This window comes from Diaphorina citri, unplaced genomic scaffold, assembly GCF_000475195.1.
Source record: "Diaphorina citri unplaced genomic scaffold, Diaci psyllid genome assembly version 1.1 scaffold284, whole genome shotgun sequence".
In the NCBI taxonomy this organism is placed as follows: domain Eukaryota; kingdom Metazoa; phylum Arthropoda; class Insecta; order Hemiptera; family Psyllidae; genus Diaphorina; species Diaphorina citri.
Window position 1 is genome coordinate 96934 of NW_007377720.1, and position 11711 is coordinate 108644.

The 11711-nt window shown below is 40.3% G+C and overlaps 1 protein-coding gene across 1 annotated transcript in view; it reads right to left on the minus strand.

Annotated features, from left to right (window-relative positions):
- The window catches only part of LOC103507060 (dedicator of cytokinesis protein 3), a 49760-nt gene that overhangs the window by 3574 nt on the left and 34475 nt on the right, over positions 1 to 11711 (minus strand). The window contains exons 10-26 of the mRNA XM_026822010.1: positions 10744 to 10858; positions 10147 to 10309; positions 9662 to 9741; positions 8876 to 9086; positions 8281 to 8471; positions 7805 to 7905; positions 7066 to 7309; positions 6116 to 6305; positions 5430 to 5683; positions 4849 to 5124; positions 4156 to 4315; positions 3619 to 3767; positions 2862 to 2947; positions 2512 to 2529; positions 1801 to 1963; positions 972 to 1223; positions 132 to 326 (exon numbers count right to left, since the gene is read on the minus strand). Of these exons, the coding sequence (XP_026677811.1) occupies positions 132 to 326; positions 972 to 1223; positions 1801 to 1963; positions 2512 to 2529; positions 2862 to 2947; positions 3619 to 3767; positions 4156 to 4315; positions 4849 to 5124; positions 5430 to 5683; positions 6116 to 6305; positions 7066 to 7309; positions 7805 to 7905; positions 8281 to 8471; positions 8876 to 9086; positions 9662 to 9741; positions 10147 to 10309; positions 10744 to 10858 (2848 nt within the window). The remainder of the gene's footprint in view (positions 1 to 131; positions 327 to 971; positions 1224 to 1800; positions 1964 to 2511; positions 2530 to 2861; positions 2948 to 3618; positions 3768 to 4155; positions 4316 to 4848; positions 5125 to 5429; positions 5684 to 6115; positions 6306 to 7065; positions 7310 to 7804; positions 7906 to 8280; positions 8472 to 8875; positions 9087 to 9661; positions 9742 to 10146; positions 10310 to 10743; positions 10859 to 11711) is intronic.

The following is an 11711-nucleotide window of genomic DNA, read 5'->3' on the forward strand; positions in this document are numbered from 1 at the left end:
CTGCGGGACAAAGGGACTTTTCAGTCCTATTTCAGCAGGATAAACAAGGTTTATTCTATTTTATATTTCTTACCCGGCGAAAATTACCGAAATAGTCAACTCCGAGCATTTGAAAACAACGTATTTCTTACCCTCACAAACAGAGGAAAGCTAAGTCCATAGAATCCCACTCGGAAGTACTCGGGTTCGGGCCGAAGTTGATTGAGAATATTATCACAGAACTGTGCCTGGGTCTGTAGGATGTTACTCAACTTCTTGTAGTCAAACAATCGCTTCTCGTACAAATCTGCCAGCTCCTTGCACAGGGGAATGCCTTTCTCCCAACACTGGAAAACAAAATGTTTGTTTGTTTTTTGTTTTTTTTTCTTCTTCTTCTTCTTCTTCTTCTTCTTCTTCTTCTTCTTCTTCTTCTTCTTCTTCTTCAGAACAAAAGTTAACCTGTTCCGACAGGGAATTACACCTAATTACACCTAATTCCCTGTCGGAAACCAAGACGATTTAACCTCTTCTGAGGCTCATTTCCAAATTTTTGGAGCCCGCCCCATCATTCAGAAGCAAAAACAAAGCCCGAGGGGGGGGGTCCTGGCCCCCTTGCGCCCCTCCTAAATGCGGCCCTGGTAGGTACTTACCTACAGACCTCTAGAGTTCGAAGTTATTTTTTATGAAAAATTGCTAAATGAAAGAGAACTGCTCTTTTCAGTGGACTACTCAGACAATGAAGTTCAAGGGTGAGTTACACTCAAAGGAAATTTTAGGTTCGATTGCGCTTTGGAGGGCACCGGAAGGCTATTTTTCTGAGTATATACTACAAATCTACGACATGGAAAAAAAAGATAAGTTTTTCACCGCCGTTTTTATTTTGCACCAATGCTACATTAGACTCGTATGGTCTGTGTAGTAGAATGCTCATCCCGTAGTATGCCTCTCTCATCAGACATACTACTTGTCAACTGTGGGAATCGAACCCTTACCTTTCCCTTGTCAAAGTACGAGATGATCTCATAGTAGAGCTGCTCCTTGCGATACCACTCCGGGGCCCCGTTAGGCTGACACATAGGATCATTGATAAGAGGCGCGCTAGAGGTCCAACTGAGCGAGTCCGCGTACAGTTTCAGTGTAAACCCGGCCTCGGTGAAGTTATCAGCAGGCCGGTGTAGATCATGCAGCTTGTAAATGTAGCGCAGGTACATTTCCTTCCGGTTGATTTCGTTCTTGTAGAAGTTCTGGAATAGAGAATCGAGGTGATTTTTTAAATTCCCAATACTTTAGCACGAAATGCCACTGGCATTCCGGTAGCCAACGCTGCGCGAGGGGGGCAGGGCATTTAGGGGCCCCGCAAGGAACACATTCAGAAGTTCACTGTATTTAAGTACACTAGTACTCACCTTGTGTGGAGTTACAAAGACGGATAGAATAAGAAACGAACGTATTAGTAAAACTGTAAAAGTGGAGCTACTAGGACAGAAAATCCGAGAAGAGACGGGGCTATGCAGGAAAGAGAGAAGATAGTTTAGATATAGGGGGTAAAAGAACAAGGGGTAGGCAGAAAATGAGATGGAGAGATTAAGTGGAAGAGGACCTGAGAGAAAGGATGGAGAAAAGAGGAAGCATTGGATAGATGAAATTGGATGGGTAGAATACAAGACGGCAAACGCCAACCCCAAATAGAATCGAGAAAAGGTGGAATTGAATTGAATTGAATGATTAATGTATTTACAAACAATGATAAGCACAATATTTGATCATCCCCTCAGCTTGCAAAAACTTCTTGGGGGGTAAAAGAAGAAGAAGAAGACTCACCAAAAGGTTCACAGTGCAGGACATGCGCTTGTCCCGATTCTCATCGCCCTGTATAACACTCCTGTAGTCCAGTAGTCTCTCTAGCAGTCTGGTCACTGAACTGATGAATGCAGAACCTGTCTCCTTCCATTGGGGATCCTCGTTCTGGACCCGGTCTAGAAGTCTGCAGAAGAAATACATATACATAGATTAGAAAAATATATTGGACAATTTCAGAGGTTCCAATAGCCATTTGGTAATTGTTCAAAAGTTACAGCAATAGAAAATTGCTACAAAGGAGCTTTTACAAATGAGCAGAGCAGTGTTATTGAAGGGTTTGGTTAAACACAAAAAGGAGGACTATAGCTCGACACTTATTTCATTTGCAAACAGGGTACCTACTTCCCTTCATAACTGAGTTCTTTATTTCCGATAAAGAGGAAGACATTATGGAACACCTATTAAAAAAAAAAAAAAAATGTATGTACCTACCTATTACAAAAAAAGCCCAAACTAAAGTTCCAACTTCGGTATTCAGGTAGGTAAATAATTCGGAGCTATACATGCAATTTACCAAGGCAGAAATAATGGATAGGTACTCCAAATACTTTAACAACACCTCCAAACTACAACTCATCTAAATAGCCAAACCAAACAAATAACCCAATAAACCCAGTAAAACAGGACCCGAGAATAAGTCAAAACCAAAAACATTACAGGTGGAGGACTTACACAGCACTCAAATGCTCCCTTGAGTAACGAACATCGAAAGCAGAACAGGGAAGATAATAAAAAAGGTTAATCAGAAAAGAAATTAGTAGAATATTAATAAATAGTATTACCTATGTGCAACTGGAATTGATTAGTAAAGAATAACAGGTAGGTATGATTATTAGAGCCCAAATAGGGAAGAGCTCACGTAAGTGAGAACCCTGCCACTTAAAACAAAGGTTACGACTGATTTATCAAAAGCATCGTAGTTAACAACATGACAACTGAAAGTTATGACAGTTCTTTTTGTCAGAAGAAAATGTAAAATATAGGATTTGTTATGGTGATATGGTGGTATTACTTATACTTACATAGTGTTGAACAGTTGTCTATATTCATCATCTCCTTTGTTATCACTGATGAGAATGTCCAGCTTGTCTATCAGTTCTGACTCCACCTAATGGACAAAAAAAAAAAAAAAATACATATTCTTGAGAGTTCATTGCAACGGTCAATACATTAATTAGACTTACTTTATCATGGACACTCGTTGCTATCTTGAAAGCCCAGAACAGGTTAGGTAGTAGAACAGCCGCGGTAGACAATAATAGTAACACAAAAAAAAAAAAAAAAAAAAAAAAAAAAAAAAAAAACGGAAGAACAATAGAAATTATTAATTATTAAACATTCGAGAGCGTATTACACTAGCTCTCTGATGGCTTGATTCAAATTCGATAAGTAGGTACTTATTACTACACCTACTAGTATGCACAAATAAATAAGCACTAAAATATCTGTATTTTTTTCAATTACCTGCACCTCTTCTTCTTCGCCTTTTCCCGTGTACAGACGGGGTCGGCGGTTTTTCCTCAGCCTCCCAATCAGCCCTAGCTAGGGTGATTGCTTTGGGCTTGGGCTGACATTTAATTTTGGCTACAAATTTTACGAGTGGATGCCCTTCGCACTCAACCTTTGCTATTTCTTTAGCAAGGGGAATTCAGGCTGGTATCCTCCTTGTTTAACGTCCCCCAGCCAGGCAATATTACATACCTACTAGTACGCACCTATAAATAGGCACTAAAATGTCTGTATTTTTTCCATGACCTATTTGAAGAATTATAATATTACCTGTTTGAAGTTCCCATGTACACGTTGTTCGCACTCCATCATATCGAAGAATATGTTGAGAGTGGCTTTCCTAAGTTCATTCTCAGGTACCAAAGTCACCTCTAGGAATGGTCCTACCATACTGGGGATAAAGTTGATCTTGTGCTCACCTAAAGCGGATTGAATACATATGTTGATAACTTTATTACAACCATGATAAATAATTAAATCTCAACCTCAACATTCTTCGACCAATCACTTTTAAAACAGTCAGCCAGCTTAGTTAGCTTTGAGGGTAGCGCGTCTGTTATGTAAGCGTTAGGTCCCGGGTTCGATTCCCACCCGGAGAAAAACTTTATAATAAGCAGGTATAATAAAATTCATTTTCGAAACGGCTGGCTTTCTCCTATGCTGTCCTCTTTCGCTCTTCGATTTGGGGACGATTAGAACTGAATAGTCACAGTTCTCTCTTTCAAACTTTATTTTTTTACCGTTTCTTTTAGGAAAAAGCAGCCATCGAGGCTAAATCTTTTGAGATCGTTTTGTCATTATCATTACCTAGACTGGACCAAACTTTGAGTATTTGAAATCCCATCTGAACTCTCATATCACCATACTTCTCGATAATCTTCTCTCGCTTCACATCACTAAACTTCTCCAGTTGTAGAGAGGGCTGGGTTAGGAACGATACGGCTAGATTGAAATAGTTGCTCCACACCTGAGATGGAAAAAAAAAGTCACAGAAATTAAAATAAATAAGGGAAATATCGTATGGATACACCCATCTGATAAGGGACATAATATGTCATATGTACTACGAGATGGACATGCTACGACATCCCACTCGGCCACGGAGGTTGTCATCTGATAAGGGATATAATATATCATATGTACTATGAGATGGACATGCTACGACACAAACTACAAGAGTCTCATGTACCTTATGTAAATTGCTATGAAACAAAAACGACGATTAGCCGCCCTAATTATATTGGAAGGAAGAGCACCTGCCTTGTAAACGCTAGGTTGCGGTTCGGTTTCCGCCTAAACAGCCAAAGTTCGTTCGCGGAACGGCTAGCTTTCTCCTCTTATCCTGTCCTCTCCTATTAGATTTCGGGACGATAAGACATCCGATGTTACACTTGAAAAGAACGGCTGATTTTCTGTCCCGTCATCTTCTCCATGATATGACCTCTAATGTTACAATTTCCTCTATCAAACCTCTTGGGGGAAAATTTCCCAGTTTCTTACCTGGTAAGCAAACGCGCCGCGTGAGTCCAGGAACCAATAGATAAGGGGCGGGGCCAAGTGTCCCAGCGCTGTCAGTATCACCTGGTTGGTTACCATTCTCATAACCAGCCAATCCGGAGGGAACACATCTTGCTTAACAAGGTCTCGTAATACCAGGAATGCTCGCAGAAGAAAATCTTTCAGGGGTTTCTTATCGCCTAGTTCTTCCCAGAGTTTCTTGTAGTGACTTTCATCCAGGAGTTGAAGCAGGCCAATGAGACAAGCTACTAGCGAACCCTGTATGAAATAAAACAGATATTATTATTTTAAAATAAAATGAAAAATTATGGCCAGTGTAGCCACACAATTCCGCTTAATACACAGCGCTAAATTTTATGACTTGACTTGAACTCAAAACACCAACCTCCAGATCCAGAGTCCACAGCGCTGGTTGGTCTACAGTACACTACTGAGGTTGGTCTCGGTAGTTCGTAGATTCGTATAAGCTTAACCCATCCTTTAGGGCTGTCTAGCCCCTACACCTAAGCCTCAGATTGAGCTTTTTGTGTATGGAGTTAAGCTGTGTCTCGGTAGTTACTTACCAATACAGGTGTAGCTCGGTCTATTATAATAAGCACGGTTTGGATTAACATATCCAGTGTGCTCAAACACAACAGTTCCAGATCATGATGGAGGATATTGTTTACTTTGCCTCCTACTTCACACGTTCTCTTCTTCTTGTACAGAAAGGAGAGGATTTCGGACAAGATCTCGGTGCACAGTTTGAGCTCGTCTCTATGTGCCAAATGGAGACGGAGGTGCTTACAAATCCTGGCTAAGAGATAGCTGCGAGATTCTGAGGAAATAGGACATAAGAGAATTTGCTTTCAGAAATAAGTTAATTTTTCAAAGAGGTTTGATAGAGGGAACTATAACTGCTAAGGTCTTATCGTCCCGAAATCGAAGAGAGAAGGAAGACACGATAGGAGAAAGTCAGCCATTCCGAGAACGAACATTATCCTTCAGGATGAAATCCGCCCCGGGCGGGAATCGAACCCGCGACCTAACGCTAAAAAGGTAGTTATAGGGTTCCACAAGTTAGGGTGGAAGAATCCTAGGACTGGATTACTTCCCGTGATTTAGGTTGTTGGAAATGCTACATTAAACTGTCGAGCTTCCTGTTATATTCTAGAGTTCTGGAACCCAGTCATCCGATTGGGTTTCCGGCACTCTGTTTTTTTTCTCAGTGTGCGCTCATGCCTTTAAATGTTTAAATAAAGCGACTTACCATCTTCTGAGAACAATTTGCCCGACACCAGATTCTTGATACACTCAAGCTTGGCCTTCGTAAGCAAAGGTTGAGCCTCTCTCTTGCCCAAACACTCCAACATGTCCGATGCAAACTTAGCCACCTCTAGTACTGGCAGGACTTGGGTTAGCTCATCATATACAGCGCTGATACCTTCCAGTAGGGCAATCTGAAATGAAAATCCGAAATAAAATCACTGAAAACCAACCTTAGTGGTGCAGTGGTTAGCACGGTGGACTTTGAATCTGGAGGTTGGTGGTTCGAGTCCAAGTCAAGTCATAAAATTTAGAGACTTATATTAAGCGGGGAACGAGATTTGTGACAAGCATTTATGCTTTTAACACAATTAAAATTCCTAAAACAATATCAATGAGATGAAAAAAAGAAGAGTGTTTCACCGCCCTTTTATTTCGTAACTTTGAAACAACTGCTACATTAGACGCATCTGGTCTGTGTCGTAGCATGCAAATCCCGCAGTATATCCCTCATCAGATGGGCGATAAGAGACACAATACTTCCCATTTAGATGCTGGGTCAACACGAGAACACCAGAATGTAACCCGTTGAAATATTTGCAATCGAAAAACGAGTGCAAATTTTTGTTGATGGTGGGATTCGAACCCGGGACCTTCTGCACGGCAAGCAAGCGCGTTACCACTGGGCTAACCGTACTTCCTGTTGGGCTGTTGGTTTGGGCTACAAATTTTACAAGTGGGTGCCCTTCGCACTCAACCTTTGCTATATCTTTAGCAAAGGTATTTCAGGCTGGTATCCTCCCTGTTTAAAGTCCCCCAGCCAGACTAAGCTGGTCTAATCCCTGTTTAAAGTCCCCAGTCAGATTAAACTGTTCTAATCCCTGTTTAAAGTCCCCCAGCTAGACTAAGCTGGTAATCCCTGTTTAAGGTAACCCAGCCAGACTTAAACGTTACCTGAGTATCAAGTATAATATCATAGGACACACTGAGCATAGAGTTCAGAGCATTGAACACGGCGAACAAGTCCCTCTGGAAGCCTTCTTCATATTGACCTCCAGTAGCGCGGGAAAAGAGCAGACGAGATTCGATGATAAACTTGAACACATACTCGAGGGAACGGAAACACTTCTGAATAGGCTCCTGCTTTTCCGTCGAACTAACGTAGTCGGCACAGTGCTGAATGCTTGTGATGAGACCTCTGCAATAGGGAAAGAAAAAAGTAAGTTATGATTATTGCTAGATTTAAAGCTACAAATAGTGCGAACAACCTACTGTCTGTAGTGTTAAAGCGTTTTAAAGGAAAAAAAGAAGAGGAAGAAGAAGGAAAAAAAATACTAATCGCCAGCCAAGTTAGCTTGGAGGGCAGCGCGTCTGCCTCCTAAGCGCTACCTACGTCACGGGTTCGATTCCCGCCACAGGCGAAATTTATCCTGAGAAAATAATGTTCGTTCTCGGAACGGCTGGCTTTCTTCCATCCTGTCCTTTTCCCTCTTCGATTTCGGGACAATAAGACCTTAGCAGTTACAGTTTGCTCTAAAAAAACCTCTTGGAAAAAAAGCCACAAATCTAATTGATTCTGACCAACTAACTAACTAACTGGATTGGAATATTACTGGATGCTCGGGACGACTGTAACGATGACCAACTAATAAATGATCAAGGTTTGAATAGAGGAGATTTATGTATGACTTACTTATAGACTAGAGCTGCAGCAAAATGGTTCTTGATATAGGCGTCCATAACAGGTTTGAAATGTTCAAACTTACTGTCGTACAACAAACTGAATATGTGAGTCTGGAACAGGGAAAAACAATCAAATCAATAGAAGAAAAAGGAGAAAGAGAGATGAGTATGTAGACCTAAAATTTAGTGTTTGGTATAGATGATAATGTAGATCAAAAGACAAATGTGAATATTGTGAGAAATGATTAAATTAAAGAAAACTGTTTAAGTCAATATCACGAAGATTCATTTGAAGAATTTTTACGACTCTGCCAGGAATTGAACCCGGATCTTTTACTCAGCACACCGTGTGAAGACTACTAGACAAGGGGGATTTTTTCCTCTAATTTAAAAAGATGAGTGTTTCACAGCCGCTTTTATTTTATACATTGCTATATGGTTGGACACACCTTTAAAACAGATAGTTAGCGCTACCATGCTACTTACCAGGACATGAAAGACGAGTCCAGAGTGCATAGTGGAGTTACCATCCTCTGTGGAGAACATAGAGAACAACGCATCCAGGATATCCTGCAGGAATTTGACCAGCTCCTGACCTTCCAGACAGAGGGCTTGGTTCAGAGCCTCCTGAATCTTCTCTGGGTGTTCGCGCCATTTGAGAAGGTTGAGAATTTCAACTGCAAAGAGGAAGAAATAATGTTTCAAATACATAGGGCTCCTTCTTTTTCAGACTACCATTTTACGGCTTCTTCTCACGAATTTATATTAAAAACGTACCTTTCCTTTCCAAGCTAATGCTGTATGGTTTTTAGTGACGGGAGTTTTATCTTACATTCAGCGACCAGCTACCCGCCTACTCACATAACCTCGCCCTGCCTGAATGGAGTGATCACTTCTGGGCTGATTTTTGGGTTTGGCTACAAAATTTTACGAGTGGATGCCCTTCACACTCAACTTTTACTACTTCTTTAGCAAGGGAAATTTCAGACTCGTATACTCTCTGTTTGCAGTCCCCCAGCAAAACTAGGCTGGTATACTCCCTGTTTAAGGTCCCCCAGCTAGACCAAAATCTCCAGCTTACCATTCTGAGTTAGTTTGGTGGAGCACAGCAAAGTGCGAATGAACACAGATTCCTTATGAGAGCACGCGTAGTGAGCACTGTCCGTTTTGTAGGGTATGGGCACCGTACCGGCCTGCGCCTCTTGTACTGTTGACGCGAGGCCCAAATAGTGGCCAGGGTCCAACTTGGACCTCTCCTCGCACCGATAGATGAATAACTCGTGTTGACAATCCTGGAAGGAAAATCAGTAATGGACCGGGCCCAAAAGTTTACACTCCATTCAGGATTACCTCTTGAGATAAACAATCTGATTGATTTATTTCAAAAAATTTCAGCCAATCAGATTGCCTAATCCATAACCTAAACGGAGTTAAAACTCTCTTTGTGGACCAGGCCATTATACAAAGTAAAAAAATCATAAAAGATAAGTTCTTGTTTTTAATGGCATTGTTTTTGTTTTTAACGGCAAAATATGGTGAATCAAATAGCCTCTTCACAATGGACAGTTCCTAACAGATCATTGAAGTTAAGCATCATTGAACGTGCTTGGTTTCTAGATGGGTGACCGTCTCTGGGACATGTGCTACCGATTGGGAGTGCTATCAGCCGTGTGGATCATCAAGGACTTGAATTGCCAAGGATTCAAGACCAGCCATTATTTCAATCAGTGAATCTTCTTGTTGAATAAAATTGAATTTGACTGACTGATACCTGCCTACATAGCTACATACTATGTACAGGGTTTAATTTTGGCGGTTTGATTGTGTCACATTGTCATTTTGTTGGTGTCATAATTTTTTTTATTACCTGTAATGTAGCACCACTAGGTTCCATCAAGCGAGCAAATGAGAAGCCCAGAAGTTTCTTGTTATCAGCTTTATCACGTGCTGGAAATCAAATCAGTTGAAATGAAAAATATATTTTCCTTTCATGGTTTTTTTTTTCTGATTCTTTTTAACAGCGTCTTTTTAAATCAAGCCTGAGAACAATAAACCGGCTTCAAAACTTTTAATTTTCTTACTTTCTAATACTTATTTATTTGTTTACATGCTAAGCATCAAGGCCATGTGTGACTTTCTAATACAATAAGTACCTATTGTATATTTTTGTTTTGTTAAATAAAAAAAAAAAACATTAATTTTTAATAATTAAGGAGCGCGGCATTGCTCCGCCCTGCCAGAGCAAGAAAGTTTGACCGCGCTACCAGAGATATTATACGCCACAGAGAAAGTAGTCGTTTTCAGGTATTCGATTTATAAGGAAATAAACCCTCTCAGGTTAGAATTACTTACTTGAACAGTGTCGATATTCTAGTCGTATATGTGAGGACTGGTACCGTTCTATAGGAACAGCTAGGCGAATGATTTCCGACCAGCATGGTGAATTGTGATGGTAGATGATCATAGAGTGGTACTCGCTTGATGTGTCACTCCCTGAAGCACCCCAGAGGCAATTCTGGAACCCAGAAACAAAAGAGTCAATTAACTTGGCAGAAATATGGTATATGACACAAGCGATGTCCTACATTTATTTGCTCATCAGTTATTTGATTTAACCAACCTCAGTGGTGTAGTGGTTGGCACGGTGGACTCTGGATCTGGAGGTTGGTGGTTCGAGTCCAAGTCAAGTCATCAAATTTAGCGTAGTGCGTCAGACGGTCTAAGCGCGAGTGGTGGACATTGTAGCACTTGACCAATAGTAGCCACAAAGGTTAAAACTCGCAAAAAAAGGGGGGAAAAAGAACAGGTAAAACTTTTCTTAACCCTTAGTTAGTATAGCTTAGTAACTTAGTATTAATATTAGAAATCTATATAAAATTGTAGATTTGTGCATAACGTGTGTTAACAGCATAATAAATTAATAAATATTAAATACGTATTAACCCTTACCTGCAGCACAGTACCGTCGGAATCCAACACCTGAACAGTGACCTCAATGTTCTTGCCTGTAGATTTACCTCCCTTCTCAAACTCGCCTCGTTCCAGAATCAAATAGAGATCATTCCTGTGGGGGGGAGAAAGAGGGAATTGAAGAAATGAGAAAACCCTTTTACTAAAGACGAGATTCATTTACTCAGCAACCTCCGTGGGCGGGACCTGTCTCTAATCTGCCCTTGGAATTGTTTCGCATTGATCGTGGGCTGTTTGGGACTCAGGGAACACCAAAACGGATATTGCCACACACTTTTCGATTTAGAAATTTTGACATTTCTACCCATTTCCGGAGAAATAACATGGCGGACATTGATTTTTTTAAAAGTCAGCTCTGATCCTGGTTATCGGATCGAACTCAAACTACCAACTTTCACCAAAGTACTTCGTTTTTCAAGGTCTTTCTTATGGTTAAAAATTGGGGGTCCAATAATGATAATAAAAATAATAATAATAATAATAATAATAAAATTCGAAAGAAAAATCCGATTTTTCCCATGTCTCCAGTCTCAATAATCATAAACAATATAATCACCGATATACATAGATAAATATATAGATATGTTATAACTAGTATAGATGAGGTGTTGTATATAAAATGTGTATTGTATATGGAAATCATCATGCTTGGACAAGACATCTCGGATGTTCCTTGTAATCCTGGTGTCAAAAAATGACCACTCATCTTCAAATATGACCAATAGTTGCCGGATTGTCAAACATCAACGCATAGAATAATAGATGGAAAAAAAGCAACCGTTTTACCTAAATTTTAGTTAAAATTTGAGACTTTGGTCAAATTGTGACTACAGAGTAGTCAAAATAACATGACCACTACTAACACTGTGAACAAAAGTGTCAAACTTTACCACTTATTGTAATAATAATAATTTACTAATGATGCTTAGTTAATGGTTATTCCTTGA